Genomic DNA, 21,478 nt, shown 5'->3' with positions numbered 1-21,478 from the left:
TCTGATTAACAGGCTGAGTTTTGTTGATGGGTTATTACTGAATATGGGAAGGTGAGGTGTAATTATCTGGGAGGGACAGGGATACGTTGATTAAAATGTCTTTTAATGTTTTCTTTAAAGAATTTGCCAAAAGCCTGGGCTTGGATTTGATAGTTTTGCCTGGTGCTGTGCCTGGTAGCTGAATTTGGAATGTACAGTCTGAGTGAATGCAGAATATCTAATTTCCCAGGATAAACCAGAACTTTTCAATCAGCTACACTGAAACAATATTTTCCTTGACTGCCAGCACTTCTTGCCAATTTTGTTTGCTTCCAATATTTTGGAAGAGGACAAATTTCAAAATCTCCATTCAATTAATATTTCTCCTGAGTGTTTTTACATCAAACGTTAAAGCTATACCTGGTCTTCACCAGCAAGGCTCAAGCTTGAATTGAATTGAGAGCCCAACTATATTTTTCATTGCCGTCTCTATTCCTGGGAAGTTGGAGGTCTGGGTGGAAGATAGGAAGTAGCCATGTCTCCAGGTCACCCTGCTGGAAACAGAGGGTATAAAATAATAAAGTGAGGAAAAAGAAAGAATTTGGATCTAATCCTCCATGCAGGGGAACAGCGGACTGGTGCTCATGGTGGCACAGTAGTTAGCACTGTAATCTCACAGTGCCAGGGACCTGGGTTCAATTCCCAATTTGGGTCACTCTCTGTTTGGAGTCTGCATGTTCTCCCTCTGTCTGAGTGGGTTTCCTCCAGCTGCTCCCGTTTACTCTCTCAATCCAAAAGACATGCTAGGTAGGTACATTGGCTATGCTGAATTCTGCCTTAGTGTACCTGAACAGGTGCTGGAGTGTGGCAACTAGAGGATTTTCACAATAATTTCATTGCAGTGTTAACATAAGCCTCTTGTGACAATAATAAATAAGCTTAAAACTTAAACTTTAAAACTTAAATTCACTGTAGAACAGTCGTTAGCTGAGGAGTCAGACCCTTCTGCAAAGGAGGAGAGGCAGTTGGAGGAAATCTTATTTCCTTTTCCTGTTTTATAGAAGGATTGCATTGTGCTACACCAGAGAATACAGAAAGGATAGACATCACAGATAGACCCTGACCATCACTCAAGAACAACTGCACAACTGTGGGAAGACATCCAGTCCCTTCACAACATTGCTTATCACAGAGAAGGTTGGATAGTGAAATCATCATCTGGAAATTGGTCGGGTCAGGAGAGCTTTGACATATCATCAGATCTGAATCGGGTCAGTGGTGTGGGACCAAACTTTCTGAAGGTTCAGATGTGGGCAATCAGTCAGGGTGAGGCTGGGAAGAAATGTGAGTGGGCTCCAAGTATGGAGAGAACATCAGTCATGCATTGAGCCTCATGAAGTATCGACTCATTCCTACAGGTGAGAGGCTGCTCAAGTGTGAGCTGGGCTTCACAGGCTCGTAGCGTCTCCTAACACACAAGGCACACCTGTTGAACACATGGAGGAGAAACCATTCAAATGTGAGGTGTGTGATCGAGGCTACAGAGAGTCATCGACACTCATAAGACATCAGCAGATTTACACTGGCGAGAAACCATTCATATGTGAGGTATGTGGGAAATCATTCCCGTGGTCATGGGCCCTCAGACACCAGCACTTTCACATAGGGGAGAAACCATTCATATGAGGTCTGTAACAAATCCTTCTCTAGACTATCAAATCTCTGCTCACACTATTGTATTAATACAGGAGAGAAGTCATACATGTGTAAGGTGTGTCAGAAATCATTCTCAGAATCAGCAAACCTTCATGTACATCTCCGCATTCACGCAGGGGAGAAACGGTTCACATACAAGGATTGTGACAAATCCTTCACAATTATACCTTCTGGCCCATCAGAGAATCCATACAGGGGAGAAACCCTTCAAATATGAGGTTTGTGATAAAGCTTTCATGATGTTGACAAAACTTCTGATACAGCAGAGGATTCACACCTTCAGATATGAAATTTGTGAGATGTCTTTCTTGCAATGCTCAGAAATCCAGACGCACCAAAGGATTCACATAGGGGAAAAACCCTTCGCACACGAAGTGTGCAACAAATCATCCTCATACATGATCAGTAACTGTGTACACCAATGTATTCACACAGAGGAGAAACCATACATATACAAGCTTTGTCATAAAGCCTGCACACAGTTACTAAGCCTCACAAGACATCAGACAATCCACACAGAGGAGAAACCCATCAAGTGTGAAGTTTGTGATAAAGCTTTTGCGACATCTACAACACTTCTGATGCACCAGAGATTTTATACAGGAGAGAAACCATTCAGATGTAAGGCGTGTAATAAGGGCTTTGCACAGTCATCAGAGCTGGTGAGACACCAATACATTTACCCAGGGGAAAAGCTGTTCAAGTGTGAAGCCTGTGAAAAAAACCTTCGAACAATTATTGAGCCTCCTGCAACATCAGACAATCCACACAGAAGTAACACTTCAAATCTAAGGTTTCTCGTAACATTTTAGTGTATCATTGATCCTCTGAACCTGCCTTGGCTCCGTAACCTTTAATCCCCTTGTCTAACAATAAACCTATCAACCTCAGTTTTAAAATTTTCAATTAACCCCCAGCCTCAGCAGATTTTTGTGGGGAGCGAGTTCCAGACTTCCAGTCCCCTTTTTGTGAAGAAATGTTTGCTGACATCACCCTTGAACAGTCTAGCTCTAATTTTAATGCTCTGTCCCCGTTTTCTGGACTCTCCCACCAGAGGAATAGTTTCTCTCCAACTACTGTATCAACTTGTTTAATCATCTTAAACAGTTCAATTAAATCACCCTTTAATTTTCTATCTTCAAGGGAATGCAAGCTCAGTCTGTACAACCGATCTGCGTAATTTAACCCTTTTAGCCACAGGAACATTCTGATGAATCTATGCTGCACTCCCTCCAAGGTCAATATATTCTCCCTGAGGTGCGGTGCCCAGAACGGAACACAGTTCTCTAGATTGGTTCTAAATAGAGTTCTATACAGCTGGAACATAACTTCCCAAGGACACAGTTAGTTTTGGGTTGGAGAAGTTGTGGGTTATCTTTTCTCTTCAGGATGGTTCTGGAGTAATGAGCAGCTTGACAGAAGAAAGCAGGACCGTTAGTGTTTGATGTGGTCCAGTCAGATCTGGCGATGAAAGGCTGATGATGTGGAATCGGTATGCACGATCTTCTTGGAGATCCTCTCCACTTGGAGCCGGCAGTTTGCAGTGTCGCTGGTAGTCATACTGTGGAGGAATGGTTGAACCAGTTGTGTACAAGACACACTCAAACCTTCACCTCTTGGAGTAGAGAAGCAGAGAGATTGACCAGGAAGGAAGAAACTAAAGGTAATTTTGGGAACAAGGGTGTAGAAGGTGCATATGAGGGAGCGGTTAAACCAGATTGATGGCTATAGAGGCATTATGCTGAATGGAAGGTCAAAGGGCAGAGAGCTGGGAATTAGAAAGTGCTGTCCAACTCACGCAGTGGAAGGGTGTCTTCCAGGAATGGAAACTAGTCTATGAACCCATGTGATCATGGATCTCTGGTGAGTTTGTATGATGGAAATGAGCTCTATCCGGTGTCAGTAAAGTTCGGTGTCATTTCTGACCATTGGAATTCAGAGCCAGATTAAAGCACTGGGATTTTAAAGAAACTTCTGTCTGTAGTATTCTGAGAGATTTTTCCCTGATGGAAATGTGTGTGTATATATTACTAAATTGAGCCAGGAGTGGGCATTGAATAGAATCAGACCCTGCTTTAGTTGGTGATATGAATTATAGATTCTCTTCAGATGATGGGTGTTTGACTAATATTGTGGGTAATGTTTGTACTGTCCTGTTTGGGAGGATTACTGTACTGAGTATGGTGAGGGAGTGGGGATGAGTCTCTGAAGACCTGAGTTCCCTCAGCCCATCATAGCTCGATGTAATAATGGTGTGATATGTTCACCTTACACTCTTCTAAGATTTATTTCATATTCTGAGTAAGATTTTGAGCTATTTTCAAATGTTTTGTTATTTTGGTTGATCCTAAGATTGATTTAAGCTGGATATTTTATTGTGTGTCTGTTGTTTTATCAAATCTTCTGTATAGATTTGTAACTCACAATAAATTTATTTCAGATTAACCCAAGCAACCTGATTTGTCAGCATGGTGTGTTCCTGTTCACTGAAGCACTCAGGAGCTGACAGAAAAAGTCCCGTACACAATATATTGGTCAATGTCACTGTGGGTTGGTATACTTTCTTCGTCAATGGGTTTATAATTTCCAATTCACAGGAAGTAGGATGTTTTCTTAGAGAAGAAATGCTTGAATTTATAATTTTGATTAATGCAAGGAGTCAAATATCAACTTATCGAATGTAATGCATTTTGAAATGTAGTTTGAGTTGCAATATAAAAACCATAGCAGCCAAATTATGCAGTAGATGATCTGTTTGAGACAGTTAACTTTTGAAAAGAAAATGTGAACACTATTAATCAACAGATTTCATGTTTTTAATCAAAATTTAACTTTATTGTACAAAAAAAGACTTAAGCAAAGAAAACACTCTGACCATAACATTTTAGCTCATCATTATTTATACTAACAACTTAGTTCTGCTTTTTACTCACCCCCAACAGTCCCTTTTATACACTATAAGAATCTTGAAGGTTCATTCACCTCTTCTGGGACATAGCCAAAAACATGCCACAGTACTCAATTCTCTTTAATTCTCAACGTTTCAACTGATCGCCTTCTATTAGCTTGTTGACTGAGCAACCCTACAACTTTTGATACCTCACAACTGTGAATGCCTTAGTTTTGTGTTTAGGTTTCCAGCAGAAACTTAAATGCCTGCGCACAGTTTCCAAGCTAAATCTGCTGGCTGATTTCTGCCAAAGAATCTGTGAGGAACACTATAGATTTTTTTCTACCAACTTAGCCTATAAAATAATGAGGGGCACAAATCAGCTAGATAGTCAATATCTTTTCCCAAAGGTAGGGGAGTCTAAAACAGAGGGCATAGGTTTAAGGTGAGAGGGGAGAGATACAAAAGTGTCCTGAGGGGCAATTTTTTCACACAGAGAATGGTGACTGTCTGGAACAAGTTGTTGGAGGTAGTAGTCGAGGTGGGTACAATATTTTCTTTTAAAAAGCATTTAGATAGTTACATGGGTAAGATGGGTATAGAAGGATATAGGCCAAATGCGGGCAATTGGGATTAGCTTAGGGGTTTAAAAAAAAGGGCGGCATTTTCATGATTCCAGTCTACATGCTGTCACCAGCAATTATTTCAGCAAAATACAGGCCCACAGATAATAGTCTATTTCAATTGTGTCACAGAAATAGAAGAAATAGTTAAAATAGCTTAATATGGTCATAATTACATTATTACTTCAACAATGTTATATGGAGTTTCTGCTTTGTTTTTCATTTATGACAGTGTTTAAAATGCTGAATTTTCTCTCTAGTTCACTCATCTTTATAATGCTGGACTGGAGAGAGAGAGGAGTAGGAACAGAAATAAGAGATGCAAGAAGAGAAGAATCAAGAGGAGAGGAGGAAAGAATTGACAGAAAGATAGCAGAAAGAAACCAAAGAAGTCCCGGGGGGGGGGGGGGGGGGGGGGGGGGGGCATGCAGGCGCGGGGAGTGTGTGCGGGCTCCGCATGGACGGTGGCCTGGGCCAGGGATTGGGCCTGGGTCCCTGGCACTGTAGGGTAGTAGCGCTAACCATTTTGCCATCCTTCTTGACAGTGATGGCTCAGATTGTAATAGTGCAGCACATAGATTGAAATAGAAGTGTCCATATAGGAGTTGGGCCGTCTTGTTGAAGTTGTACAAGACATTGGTAAGGCCACGCTTGGAATACTGTGTACAGTTCTGATCACCCTATGATAGAAAGGATATTATTAAACTAGAAAGAGTGCAGTAGAGATTTGCTAGGATGCTACCAGGACTTGGTGGTTTGAGTTATAAGGAGAGGCTGGATAGACTGGGACTTTTTTCTCTGGAGCATAGAAGGCTGAGGGATGATCTTATAGAGTCTATAAAATAATGAGGGGCATAGATCAGCTGCATAGTCAATATCTTTTCCATAAGATAAGGGAGTCTAAAACTAGAGGGCATAGATTTAAGGTGAGAGAGGAGAGATGCAAAAGTGTCCAGAGGAGCAATTTTTTCACACAAAGGGTGGTGAGTGGAACAAGCTGCCAGAGGTAGTAGTAGAGGCGGGTAATTTTGTCTTTTAACAAGCATTTAGATAGTTACATGGGACGATAGGTATAGAGGGATTTGGGCCAATTGCAGGCAATTGGGATTAGCTTAGGGGCTTTTAAAAAAAAAGGGCAGCATGGACAAGTTGGGCCAAAGGGCCTGTTTACATGCTGTAAACTTCTATGACCTCCTACATTCACCTGAGAGGGCCTTTATTTAACTCATCTGAAAGATGTTATCTCAGACAATGCAGCAGTCCCTCAGTGGGGGTTGATATATCAGTTGCCTAATGGCTGGTTTGTGATGCAGAAAGATGGCAACAGTGCAGGTTCAATTCCCATATCAGCCAACGTTATTCATGAAGGCCTGCCTTCTCAACCTTACCTCTTGCCTGAGGTGTGGTAACCTTCAAATCACCACCAGCCTATGGTCATCTGGGACTTCAGCAAATTGTCCATTACCTTACTCCCTCAGTTCTGCACTGGAATGTCAGCCTCTGCTCAAGTCTCTGGAGTAAAATTTGAACCCACAACACACTTAGACACGGGAGTGCTAACTAAACCACAGCTGACAATAGCTTAGAATATTTCTGTTGTATTAGATTCAGTTTTTAAGGATTTAAGTTCCAAGGTTGTGTACGGGATGCTACTCCACCTGTAAACTGGCAGCCTGAAAGTTTGATTTGATTTAAAGGGGTAACTAGTTTGAGCTGCAAGTATCAGTGTTATCTTTGTGTTTGGTTCCAGAAGCTGTGAAAATTGGTAAAGTTTTTGGTGTCAGCTGGAATGCATATTTTAAGGGATTGTCTTCAATCAGTACTGCTGATAAACCATTCTGCTTTCATTCACTCAAAGTCCTATTGTTTAGGCAGAGTTCTAACAGTCTGTCTTGAATAAAACAGAAGAAATAAACCAGTTTCCCCAGAAAAGCTCATTGTTAGTGTTAGTGAGGTTTTAGAACTTGTTTCCAAATCCCTCCATGGCTTCTTCCCTCCCTATCCCTGTAATCTCTTCCACTCCTTAGTGCCGCAGTGGAGAGTCGACCAAGATTTTTTGTGCTGAAGTCCTGGAGTGGGACTTGAACCCACAACCCTCTGACTCAGAGAACAAGGTTGTGGGTTTAAATCCAAATCCAGATGGATTATTCCATGAACATGGATTAAAGTTGCCAGGACCACACGAATAATTCCGCAGACTCTGGGCTCCCTGTACAAACCTCACCAAGCATTTATTGAAATACAAATGTTGTAAAATGAGTGAAGAAATTATCCTGTAAATGTTTACACACTGCACTGATCACAAAGTCAATCACATCACAATGTACCACCCTTAAATAAAACTGCTTCAGAGTATGAAACTATTTGACAAATATGCAACAACCAAACACGCACAGATTGTGATTGAGAGTTTACATTAGTTTGTGCCATTTTTGTCTCCATAATTCGGCTGAAACTGACCATATCAGAAAATTTAAATGCAAGTTAAATTTGAAGTGTACCAAGAACAGTACAACAGATAACAGGCACTTCGGCCCACCAAGCCTGTGCCAACACATGATGCCTTTCTAATCTAAAGACCTTTTTCCTCTACACGGTCCATATCCCTTTATTCCCTTCCCATTCATGTATCTGTCAAGATGATTCTTGAGGAACGAGGAACACAACAGACAGTTACCCGCAGATCCGACCAAAGAACACACCTGTCAACTCAACAGACTGATCAAGACATTTGATCTGGACCTTCAGAGCACCCTCTGTGTTCTCATCCCACATACTCCCCACATTGGAGATCCCTTCTGCCTCCTGAGGATACACGGGGCAAACACACCCAGCCATCCCATTGTATTGGGCAACGGGACCCTGTGCAAGAACCTCTCCAGCTATGTCGAGGGCATCCTGAAATTTTGTACAAAGAACCCCCAGCTTCTGTTGTGATACTATGGACTTCCTACAGAAACTCAGCACACGGAGCAGTTGAACCATGAGTACTCCTCGTCACAATGGATGTCTCGGCGCTCTACACGAACATCCCCCACAACGATGGCATTGCTGCAACTGCCTCAGTACTCAACACCGACAACTGCCAATCTCCAGATGCAATTTTACAACTCATCCGCTTCATCCTGGACCACAATACCTTCATCTTCAACAACCACTTCTTCATCCAGATACACTGAACAGCCATGGGGACGAAATTTGCACTTCATTATGCCAACATCTTCGTGCACATGTTCGAACAAGACCTCTTCACTGCACAGGACCTTCAACCGATGCTATACACTAGATACATCGATGACATTTTCTCCCTTTGGACTTAGGGTGAACAATCACTGAAACAACTATATGATGACATCAACAAGTTCCATCCCACCATCAGACACACCATGGACTACTCACTGAAATCAGTTGCATTCTTGGACACACGCATCTCCATCAAGGACTCTCACCTCAGCACTTCACTGTACTGCAAGCCCACGCATAACCTCACGATGCTCCACTTCTCCAGCTTCCACCCTAAACACACTAAAGAAGCCATTCCCTACAGACAAGCTCTCCATATACACAGGATCTGCTCAGATGAGGAGGATTGCAACAGATACCTCCAGATGCTGAAAGATGCCCTCATAAGAATAGGATATGGCGCTCAACTCATCAATTGACAGTTCTAGTGTGCCACAGTGAAAAACTGCACCGACCTCCTCAGAAGACAAACACGGGACATGGCAGACAGAATACCCTTCGTTGTCCAGTACTTCCCCGGAGCTGAGAAGCTACGACATCTTCTCCGGAGCCTTCAACATGTCATTGATGAGGATGAACATTTCGCCAAGGCCATCACCACACCCCCACTTCTTGCCTTCAAACAACCACACAACCTCAAACAGACCACTGTCCACAGCAAACTACCCAGCATTCAGGTGAACATTGACCACAACACCACACAACCATGCCACAGCAACCTCTGCAGGAACAGCCTGATCATCAACATGGATGCCATCATCTCATGTGAGAACGCCATCCATCAGGTACACTTGCAACTTGGCCAACATTGTCTACCTGAAACGCTGCAGGAAAGGATGTCCCGAAGCATGTCACATTGGGGAGATCATGCAGACGCTACAACAACGCATGAATGAACACCGCTCGACAATCAGCAGGCAAGAGTTTTCTCTTCCTGTTGGGGAATACTTCAGCGGTCATAGGCATTTGACCTCTGATCTTTGGGTAAGCATTCTCCAAGGAGGCCTTCACATCACACAACAGCGCAGAGTCGCTGAGCAGAGACTGATAGCCAAGTTCCGCACATATGAGGATGGCCTCAACAGGGATCTTGGGTTCATGTCACACTATTTGTAACCCCCATGACTTGCCTGTGCTTGCTCAATCTCACTAACTGTCCTGTCTGGAAACAATACACATCTCTTTAACCTGTGCTTAACCCTCTCTCCACTTACATTGTCTGTACCTTTAAGACTTGATTACCTGTAAAGACTTGCATTCCAACCAATATTTTGTAAATTGAGTTTGTGTCTTTATATACCCTGTTTGTGAACTGAAATCCCACTCACCTGATGAAGGAACAGTGCTCCAAAACCTGTTGGACTTTGACCTGGTGTTGTGAGACTTCTTATTGTTCTCCCCAATCCAACACAGGCATCTCTACAAGATGCTTCTTAAACATTGCTATTCCACTTGCTTCTACCACCTCATCTGGCATTGCATTTCAGGCACTTACCAATCTCTGTATAAAAACAACTTGGCTCTCACAACTCCCTCAAACTTTTCCCTTTTTACCTCAAACCTATGTCCCCCAGTAAGAAGTCTCAGAACACCAGGTTAAAGTCCAACATGTTTATTTGGAATCATGAGCTTTCAGAACACTGTTCCAAGAATATTAACATAGCGCTCTCTAGACTCATCAACCATGTCCTTTTCCTTCGTGAATACCGATGCAAAGTATTTAAGGACCTCACCCACTTCCTCCCGCTCCATGTATAAATTCCTTCTTTTGTCCTTGAGTGGAACTATCCTTTTCCCTAGTTACCCTCTTGCTCCTTATATAAGTGTAAAATACCTTGGGATTTTCCTTAATCCTGTTTGTCAAAGGCATTTCATGGGCCCCTTTTAGCCTCCTAACTCCTTGTTTAACTTCTTTCTATATATTCTTCGGTGTCAGTCTTCAGTTTCCAAAGCCTTACTTATGCATTCTTTTTCTTACTAAGGTCAAAATTTCTCTTCACCCAAGGTTCCCAAATCTTGCCATCCTTATCCTTCATTTTCACATGAACATATCAACTGGCCTTTAAAAGATTCCCACGACAGATGTAGAATTATCCTCAGCAGTTGCTTGCAACCTACATTCCCCAGTTCCTGCCTAATATTGTCATAGTTAATCTTCCTCCAGTTTAGTACTTTCACCTGAGGTCTACTCTTATCCTGATCCATAAATAACTTAAAATTTATGGTCACTGTTTCCAAACTGCTTCCCACCAGCCCTTTGATAACCTGGCCAGGCTTATTTCCCAATACCAGGCGTAATATGGCTCCTTCTGTAATTGGACTATTTACATATTGTTTTAAGAAACCTGCCTGGACACACCTAAAAAAAAACCCTGCCAATTAAGCCCCTGGTATGAAGGGAGTCCCAGTAAATAAGGAAAGTTACAATCACCCACCATAACAACCCTGCTGTTTTAAATTTTTCCACAATCTGTCCACATATCTCTGTCTCTGGTTGCCGTTGGGAAAGTTCTACTCCAATCCCATCAAAGTGATTTCACCATTCCTAAAATCATATATGGAACTTTTGTGATCTTTAACACTGATTTGTTAAACATCACCCAGGAAGCTGATACCAAACACAGAAATGACCACGGCCCCAAATGGGAATAATGAGAGTGGTGAGTTTCTGCCAATTGCACCTGCTTGAGGCGGCTCTTCAAATTACACTCAGATTTTTGGGTGCTCAGGCACCAATAGTCTGGGGCAGGACATTCCTGGGAAAGGAAAATGAACTGGGACATCCCAGGAGAGGTAAAGGGATCAGGACAGCTCAGGAGAATAACCTGAAGAACTGAATAAGTCTCAGAATTTGGAGCTGAGGAAGGCTGAACCTCTACAGCATTTGAGCCCTGGGCAGGGTAGGACTGTAATATATCAAACCATGGGGCATCTACTCACACAAGGAGCCTCAGCACAATCCCTGAATCAACAAGGAATCCCAGGAATAGAAGAACTCCTCAGTTACTGGGTCAATTTCCCCTCCCTGGATCTCCGTCTCTCTCCTATCCATGTGCTGATCCCACCACTGCACATCATCACTACCTTGGATGCTGTGGGCCGTCCTCTTCTGATCTGCTGTCAAACACATCTGAGGTTATGCATCCCACACTGATGATGTCAGTTTAAAAGTCTCTGAGGATGAAGAATGTTATTCCCACACTAGAAATCTCTGTCAAACATTTACCAGGGGAACTGAAACAGCAGCTGCAATAAGTGAGGTTTTATTCAGATGGGACAATGACAAATTTAAATCTCCACCTGATCTGCTGCTCAAAGTCGCCTCCGTTTCCCTGGTCAGTTTCCCAAACTTCAGGAAACTCCTGTTACTCCAGAAATATTGTGATTGGCTGTGAGAGACGTCAATCAGAGAGCCCACCCACTCTGCCCATTCTCTCCTCTTCCTCTTTCACAGCTGCTTCACTTCCTGTAGGGACTGAAAACCCAGTCAGGAGATGGTGAGTGAAGGAGCAGAATTTATAATAATTATATTGCATCATATCCACACTAATGTTCAGGCAGTCTGACTATCCTGTGGGGAATCAGGTGTGGAAATCAGGTGTCTCTGTCAGGTGACAGGGACTGGGAGCTGAATGTCCGGGGTATCAGGTGTTTAGGAAGGATAGGCGGGAGGAAAAAGGGGGGAGCGTAGCTCTGCTGATTAAGGATAGCATCAGGGTGGTAGTAAGGGATGATATAGGAGCCAAAGAGCAGAAAGTGGAATCATTGTGGGTGGAGATTAGGAACAGCAAAGGGAGGAAGACGCTGGTGGGTGTCGTCTATAGGCCCCCAAATAATGATCTGGAGGTGGGGCGGGCTGTTAACGCGCAAATAAATGCGGCGTGCAGGAATGGAACGGCGATAATTATGGGGGATTTCAATCTGCATATTGATTGGTCGACCCATGTTGGACACGGTGGGCTTGAGGAAGAGTTCTTGGAATGCTGCCGGGATAGTTTCCTTGAACAGTGAGTGTTGGAGCCGACGAGGGAGCGAGCTATCTTAGATCTGGTGTTATGTAATGAGGCAGGTAGAATTAGGGACCTTGTGGTGAAGGATCCTCTTGGGAAGAGTGATCATTGTATGGTGGAATGTCTGATGCAGATGGAGGAGGAGAAAGTGGGTTACCGGACCTGTGTCCTTTGTTTGAACATAGGGGAGTACGATAGGATGAGAGAGGAATTGGCGAATGTTGATTGGGGGAGCACATTGGAAGGTAGGTCTGCTGAGGAACAGTGGAGGATCTTTAAGGAGATCTTTCTTGGTGCTCAGCAGAAATTTATTCCGATGGTTAAAAAGGATCGTAGGAGAGATAATCAGCCGAGGATAACGAAGGAGGTAAAGGAGAGTATTAAATTAAAAGCGGATGCGTTTAGAGTAGCTAAGAGTAGTGGGCGAGAAGAGGATTGGGAGAGGTTTAAATATCAACAAAGAATGACGAAGAAGTTGATGAAGAAGGGGAGGATAAACTATGAAGCTGGGCTAGTGCTAAATATAAAAAAGGACAGTAAGAGTTTTTATAAATATATAAAAAGGAAAAGGCTGACTAGGGTGAACGTTGGACCCTTAGAGGATGAGAGGGGGGACTTAGTGGTAGGGGATGGGGAAATGGCTGAGGCCTTGAATAACTTTTTTGTTTCGGTCTTCACGGAGGAGGATGTGAATAATTTGCCGGGTGTTAGCGGTGGACAGATGGTAGGAGTGGAGGGCCTGAATGACATTATTGTTACTAGAGAGGCAGTGCTCGACAGACTGGAGGGACTGATTGTGGACAAGTCCCCAGGACCGGATAGAAATGGCGGAGGTGATAGTGGATGCATTGATGATTATTTTCCAAACCTCGCTGGATTCCGAGGAAGTGCCGGAAGATTGGAAAACGGCTAATGTTACGCCGTTGTTTAAGAAGGGGGGCAGGCAAAAGGCAGGGAATTATAGGCCGGTTAGTTTAACGTCTGTTGTAGGTAAAATGCTCGAATCCGTGATCAAGGAGAAAATAGCGAGGCATCTTGAGGAGAATTGTTTGACAGAGCAGACACAGCACGGTTTCGTTAAGGGGAAGTCGTGTCTGACGAATTTATTGGAGCTCTATGAGGATGTGTCTAGGGCGGTGGATAGAGGAGAGCCAGTAGATGTGATGTTTCTTGATTTTCAGAAGGCGTTTGATAAGGTGCTGCACAAGAGGTTATTACAGAAGGTTAGGGGCCATGGAGTTGGGGGTAGGGTGTTAGTGTGGATAGAGGATTGGCTGTCAAATAGGAGGCAGAGAGTGGGGGTCAATGGGTGCTATTCGGATTGGTGGTTGGTGACGAGCGGAGTGCCCCAGGGATTGGTGCTGGGGCCTCAGCTATTTACCATTTATATAGATGATCTGGAGGAGGGAACTGAGTGTATGGTGTTGAAATTTGCTGATGACACCAAGATTGGTGGAACGGCAAATTGTGCGGAGGGTGTGGAAAGTCTGCAGAAGGATCTAGATAGGCTGGGTGAATGGGCCAGGAACTGGCAAATGGAATTTAATGTTAGCAAGTGTGCAGTTGTCCACTTTGGTAGGAAGGACTATTACTTACATGGCGAAAAACTGCAGCAGGCGACGGTGCAGAGGGACCTCGGGGTCCTTGTGCATGAGTCGCAAAAACCCAGCCTGGAGGTGCAGCAGGTGGTCAGGAAGGCGAATGGGATGCTGGCCTTCATAGCGAGGGGGATTGAATGTAAAAGTAGGGAGGTCTTGCTGCAACTGTACAGGGCACTGGTGAGGCCACAGCTGGGGTACTGTGTGCAGTTTTGGTCGCCGCACTTACGCAAGGATATTTTGGCCTTGGAGGGAGTGCAGAGGAGGTTTACTAGGCTGATACCGGAGTTGAGGGGGTTGAACTATGAGGAGAGGCTGAATAAACTAGACTTGTACTGGTTAGAGTTTAGAAGAATGAGGGGAGATCTCATTGAGACATATAAGATGATGAATGGGATGGATAGGATAGAGGTGGAGAGGCTCTTCCTGCTCAGAAAGGACATTAGGACTAGAGGGCACAGCCTCAAGATAAGGGGGGGACAGTTTAGAATGGAGTTAAGGAGGAACTTCTTCACTCAAAGGGTGGTGAATCTCTGGAATTCTCTGCCCGTTGAAGTGGTGGAGGCTGCCTCGCTAAATATATTTAAGACACGGGTAGATAGGTTTTTGATAGGCAGGGGGATTAAGGGTTATGGGGAGAGGGCGGGAAAGTGGAACTGAGCCAAGACAGATCAGCCATGATCTTATTGAATGGCGGGGCAGGCTCGAAGGGCTAGATGGCCTACTCCTGCTCCTATTTCTTATGTTCTGAAATGCCCCTTATGCTGTGTGAAAAGACCCAGCTGAGAGACCTGTTTACTTGGTGTTTTGTGCTGAGCTGTTTGATTGGAGCTGTGTTGGATATTTTGTGTGTTTACTGGAAGCATTTTCTTTCTGATCTACAAGCTGAGTTTTGTTGATGGATCATTATTGAATATGAGAAGTTGAGGTGTAATTATCTGGGAGTGGCTAGCACTTCCTACCCAGTATGTTTTCTTCAAATAATTTGGGAAAGTAAGGGGGGAATTGGTATTTCTGCTGATTGAAAAAGGACTTGTATCCAATCCCCACACAGGGCAATAGCAGACTGGTACTGTGAAACAGTCTCTAACTGAGGAGTCAGCCCCTTCAGCAAAGGAGGAGAGGGAGTTGGAGGAAATCATGTTTCCTTTTCCTGTTTTACAGAAGGATTGCACTGTACTACACTAGAGAATACAGAGAGGATAAACACCGCAGATAGATCCTGACCATCACTGAAGGAACAACTGTACAACTGTGAGAAGGCATCCAGCCCCTTCCCAGCATTGCTCAACACACAGAAGGTTGGAAGTGAAACCATCATCTGGAAATCGATGGGGTCGGCGTATGGATCTGTTGAGCAACTTAACACAAGACAGCTCCATGGAAGTGAAACCATTTAAGTGTGATACGTGCGGTAAAGCCTTTGTGACATCTACTGTACTCTTAAGACATCAGAGGAAGCACACAGGAGAGAAACCCTTTAAGTGTGAAGTTTGTGAGGTGGCTTTCACCCAATCTTCCCAGCTGCTGAGGCACAGGAAGATTCACACTGGGGAGAAACCATTCACATGTGAGGTGTGCAACATGTCATTCTCACAGTCTGGTAGCCTCCGCAGACATCAACGTACTCACACAGGGGAGAAACCATTTATCTGTGAGGTGTGCGATAAATCATTTTCCCAATCATCAACCCTCTGCATCCACCAACGCATTCACACTGGGGAAAAACCATTCAAGTGTCATATGTGTGATAAAGCCTTTACACAATCATCAAAACTCCTGCTCCATCAGAGAGCCCATGCAGGGGTAAAACCATTCAAATGTGAGGTTTGTAACCAATCATTCTTGTTATCATCAACTCTCCGCTCACATCAACGCATTCACACTGGGGAAAAACCATTTGCCTGTGAGACATGTGACAAAACATTCTCTCAGCTATCGACACTCTGTGTACACCAACGCATTCACACAGGAGAGAAACCTTTCAAATGCGAGGTGTGTGGCAAATCATTCTCAGGATCATCACACCTCCGTGTGCATGAACGCATTCACAAAATGGAGAAACCATTCAAGTGTGAGGTGTGTAACAAATCATTCTCGGAGTCATCAAAACTGCTGCTCCATCAGAGGATTCACACAGGGGAGTAAGTCAACAGGAATAACAATTACAATGAAACCTTCTTGATGTCTTTGACTCTCTTGGGACACCAGAAGATTCACAGAGAAGAGGAACTCCTCAAGTGTGAGGTGTGTGACGAAGCTCTCAGACAGCACATATGCTACTCTATCAACACTCTCACATGGAGAAACTGGGTGCTGGGTGGTGGGATTGAAGGCAGTTAAATCCCCCAGGGCCTGATAATCTACATCCCCGAGTACTTAAGGAAGTGGCTTTAGAAATAGTGGGTGCGTTGCTGGTCATCTTCCCAGATTCTATAGACTAGAACAATCTCTGCAGATTGGAGGGTAGCTAATATTACTCCAATATTCAAAAAGGGAGGTAGAGAGAAAACAGGGAATCATAGACCAGTAAGCCTAACATTGATACTGGGGAAAATTCTTGAATCCATTATCAAGGACTTCATAACAGAGCATTTAGAAAGCAGTGCCAGGATTAGGAGAGTCAGGATTATGAAGGGGAAATCATGCTTGACAAATCTGTTGGAATTCTTTGAAGCTGTAATGCGTAGAGCTGACAAGAGGGAGCCAGTTGATGTGGTATATTTGGACTTTCAAAAATCGTTTGAAAAAATCCTGCATAAGCGATTATCATGCAAGATTAAAGTGCGTGGGATTGGAAGAAGTGTATTGAGATGGATAGAAAACTGGTTGGCAGAGAGAAAACAAAGAGTATGAATGAATGGGTGGTCCTTTTCAAATTGTCAGGCAGTAACTAGTCGGGTGCCATAGGGATTGGTGCTGGGACCCCGGCTATTCACAGTATATATTAATGATTTGGATGAAGGAACGTAATGTAACATCTCAAAGTTTGCAGATAATACAAAGTTGGGTGGGAGGGTAAACTGTGACGAGGATGCAAAGATCCTTCAGCATGATCCGGACAGGTTGGCTGAATGGGCAAATCAATGACAGATGTAGTATAATTTGGATAAATGTGAGATTATTCACTTTGGAAGCAAAAACAAGAAGGCGGATCAAGAATGGCTGTAAATTGGGAAAGGAGAGTGTTCAGCGGGATTTGGATATCCTTGTGCACCAGTCGCTGAAGGCAAGCATGCAGGTGCAGGAGGTGGTAAAGAAGGCAAATGGTATATTGGCCTTCATTACAAGAGGGTTTGAATACAGGAGCAGGGATGTGCTGTTGGAATTATATAGGGCCTTGATGAGGCCACACCTAGAGTATTATATGCAGTTTTGGTCTCTTTTTCTGAAGAAGGATGTTCTTGCTTTCGAGGAAGTGCAGTGAAGGTTTACCAGGTTGATTCTAGGGAGGACGGGACTGATGTATGAGGAGAGATTGACTCGGTTATGATTGTTTCTGCTGGAGTTCAGACAAATGAGGGGCAAATCTCTTATACGAGATTTATGAAATTCTAACAGAGATGCAGGAAGGATATTCCCGATGATAAGGGAGTGCAGAACCAGGGGGTCACAATCTGAGGATTCGGGGAAGACCATTTGGGATGGAGATGAGACATTTCTTCACCCAGAGAATGGTGAGCCTGTGGAATTCATTACCACAGGAAGTAGTTGATGCCGAAACATTAAATGTGTTCAAGAGGTGGTGACATTTAGCACTTGAGGCAAATGGGATGAAACGTTATGGGGACAAAGCAGCTATGATCATAATGAATGGTGGAGTAGGTTTGAAGGGGAAAATGGCCTCCTCCTGCTCCTATCTTCTCCGTAAACCCTATTGCTGTGAGTTCTGAAATAAAGAACACAGTTGTTGGATCTCCTGGAACAATCGGTGAATCCTGTGGGAAACAGTGTGAGAAAATTCTTGTTGATCTGTCATTAGAATGTGAATCTCTTACACAAGCTCACTGCAAAGGATGTTCAGTGGTATTGAGTCACAGAACAAGAAGCAGCTTTCACTCACATCAAACAACTAGTGACAACAACGCCAGTGCTGAAGGTACTATGATGTCAGTGATGAAGTTACCCTGCAATGAGGTGCCAGTGAAACAGGACTCGGAGCAACCGTCATGCAGCAAGGACAGCCAGTTGTATTTGTATCCAGACTATTAACACAAACTGATCAATGGCATCTTGTACAAGGGACTGTGGCCATTATTCCTCAAGAGATGAAAAAAGAAATGCTGAAGCATAAAACAATGGAGTCTAGTCTGAGGAAGAAAAGAGAAATGCTCTATTGGTTAAACATGAGCAATAAAATTAAGAACAACATCAGCCAGTGAAGTTCTTATTAAACATTAATATTCTTAGTAAACATCAAGCTAAGACAAAGCTGTTTACTGACTCATTACATCCTAAGCAGACCATGGATGGAGCTTGGAGTAGATCTTTTCACTCTCACCGAAACTGATTATCTCATCAAAATCAACTAATGTTCACACTACTGGGAGTTAGAACAGCTGATGTCAACAACTATCAGTGAAGATTGTAGAATACCTGAAAACACACTTCAACCATCCTGGCATCCCTGATATTGTGATGAGTGACAATGGCCCTCAATTCACAAAGTCAGACAATTGATGAGTGATTCAAAAATTCAACATTACTCATCATCTCCACCCTATCCACAATCAAATGGAATGGCTGGACCAGTGGTGAACATTACTAAAGACATCAAAGAATCAACTCGATCCAGCATAGTAGAAGGGAATCTTAGAGTGGGGAAACAGGCATACTCCAGGCATGACAAGTTGTCCAGTCCAGTGACTAATAACATGCTGCACCCAGACCACTCTTCCAACAGATAAAAATGACTGAGGCCAGATACAATAACCAGAGTGAGTGTCAAGAGCAAAGTGAAAAGTCGGAAAGACAAATTTTGCTTTGATAAAGCTGCAGCATCATTGCCTGAGTTGAGAGTTGGAGAGTAGGTCAGAGAACAAACATTCAATAAACTCAACAAAAATCAATTCATGGGACAATTCAGGTCCTGTGTAGAAAAGTTGTCAGCTTGATTGTATACAGTGAAAATGAACAACGAGATCTATCATTGCAACCGCAGACATCTATGTGTAACAAGAGAAGCTGTTCCTTCACAGCAGACAGCTGATAAGGCAGATTTAATTTCACCAACTGATCAAGGAACCGAGGTCAGCCACTCCCAGTATCATGCCTCATTGTAATAGTGGTGTGATTTGTTCACCTCACACTCTTCCAGGATTCATTTCATATTCAAAGAAAGATCTTGAGTCTTTTTCAAATGCTTTGTTATTTTGGTTGATTCAGAGTTCGGTGTAAGCTGAATATTATGTTGTTGTTTGTCTGATGTTTTATCAATCTTCTGAATAGATTTATAACACAATAAATGTATTTTTTAAACTTAAAGCAAACCATCTAATTTGTCAGTATGGTGTGGTCCTAGACACTGAAATGATCAGGAGCAGCTTGGTGGCACTGTGGTTAGCCTCACAGTGCTAGGGATTTGTATCCAATTCGTGCCTTGGATGTCTATCTGTGTGGGGGTTGCACATTCTCCCCGTGTGTGCACATTTTCCTCGGGGTGCTCCAGTTTCCTTCCACAATTCAAAGATTTGCAACTTGGGTGGAATGTTAAACTTCCCCTTTATGTCCAAATATGTGTAAATTAGGGGGATTATCAGAATAAATGCATGGGGTTATGGGGTTACAGGGATGGGTCTGGTTAAGATGTCAGAGATTTGGTGCCGACCGAATGACCTTTTTCTATACTGTAAAGCTTCTCTGAGCTTACAGTAAGAGTCCTGTACACAATATATTGATCAATGTCACTGGGGGCTGGTATATGTTCTCCATCAATGGGTTTAGAATTTCCAGTTCATAGGAAACATAACGTTTCCCCAAGAAAGACTTGCATTTATATGTGAACTTTGATTAACTTGGTTTCTGAAAGCATTTTACAGCCAATTAAGTGTTTCTAAAGTGTAGTCACTGTTTGTAATGTAGGAAATGTGGCAGCCAATGAGTGCACAGCAAGCTCCCACAAACAGCAGTATGACAATGACCAGACAATCTATTTTTGTGACACTGATCGCAGGATCCATTTTGACCAGGACATCTGGATAACTTCCCTGCTCTTCTACAACATAGTGTCATGGGATCTTTTATATTATAGGTGGCAGACAGAGCCTTGGTTTAACTCCTTTAAAAGAATGAGGGGGGATCTTATTGAAACTTACAGGATACTGCGAGGCCTGGTTAGAATGAATGTGGAAAGGATGTTTCCACTTGTAGGAAAAAATAGAAATGGGGGGGGTGCAACCTCAGACTAAGAGGGACGATCCTTTAGAACAGAGATGAGGAGGAATTTCTTCAACCAGAGAATGATGAATCTGTGGAACCCTTTGCCATAGAAGGCTGTGGAAGCCAGGTCATTGGGTGTCTTTAAGAAAGAGCTAAATAGGTTCTTGATTAATAAGGGGATCAGGGGTTATGGGGAAAAGGCAGGAGAATGGGGATGAGAAAAATATCAGCCACGATTGAATGGCGGAGCAGACTCGATGGGCCGAGTGGCCTAATTCTCCTCCAATGTCTTATGGTCTTATAACTAATCTGAATGATGATATCTCTGATAGTGCAGCATTCCATCATTGCTGCATTGGAGTATCAGCTTTAGTGCTCAAGTCTTTGGAGTGAGACTTGAACCCACAACTTTCTGACTCAGAGACATGAGAGCTAACTAAGCCACGGCTGACAGTAACATATAATATATAACATATAAGCCACGACAGATCAGCCATGATCTTATTGAACGGCGGGGCAGGCTCGAAGGGCTAGTTGGCCTACTCCTGCTCCTATTTCTTATGTTCTTATAATGTTTCTGTTGTATTAGATTCTGCTTTTAAATTGTTAAGTCCCAAGGCTGTGTGCAGAATGCTCTGCCCTGCAAACTGGCAGCCTGAAACTTTGATTTGATTTAAAGTGGTAATTAGTCCCTGATGTCGGCTGGAATGGCCATCTTAAGGGATTGGCTTCAATCATTACTGTTGATTAAACAATGTTGTCCCGTTATTTAAGAAGGGTAGCAAGGATAACTAAGGGTAATTATAGGTCGGTGAGCTTGACATCAGTGATAGTAAAATTGTTGGAGAAGATGTTTAGGAATAGCATCTATTCATACTTGGAACAGAATGGTCTGGTTAGCAACAGACAGCATGGTTTTGTACGAGAGAGGTCATGTCTTACTAATTGAGTTTTTTGAGGAGGTGACAAAAATGATTGACAAGGGCCATGGATGTTTTCTAAGTGAACTTTAGTAAAACATGTGACAAGATCCCTCATGGC

The 21,478-nt window shown here is 43.2% G+C and overlaps 1 protein-coding gene across 1 annotated transcript; it reads left to right on the top strand.

The window, feature by feature from the left end:
• The first annotated feature begins 15,228 nt into the window (after positions 1-15,228).
• LOC145348061 (uncharacterized) lies at positions 15,229-19,577 on the top strand. The gene has a single exon (XM_080196198.1). It carries the CDS (start codon positions 15,404-15,406, stop codon positions 16,205-16,207), a length of 804 nt encoding a protein of 267 aa, XP_080052324.1. The 5' UTR covers positions 15,229-15,403; the 3' UTR covers positions 16,208-19,577.
• The last annotated feature ends 1,901 nt before the right edge of the window (positions 19,578-21,478 follow it).

This window comes from Carcharhinus amblyrhynchos, chromosome 9 (assembly GCF_965287045.1).
Source record: "Carcharhinus amblyrhynchos chromosome 9, sCarAmb.v2.hapA, whole genome shotgun sequence".
NCBI lineage: Eukaryota > Metazoa > Chordata > Chondrichthyes > Carcharhiniformes > Carcharhinidae > Carcharhinus > Carcharhinus amblyrhynchos.
Note: the sequence above shows the minus strand (reverse complement) of the source record. Positions and strands in the feature narration are given on the sequence as shown.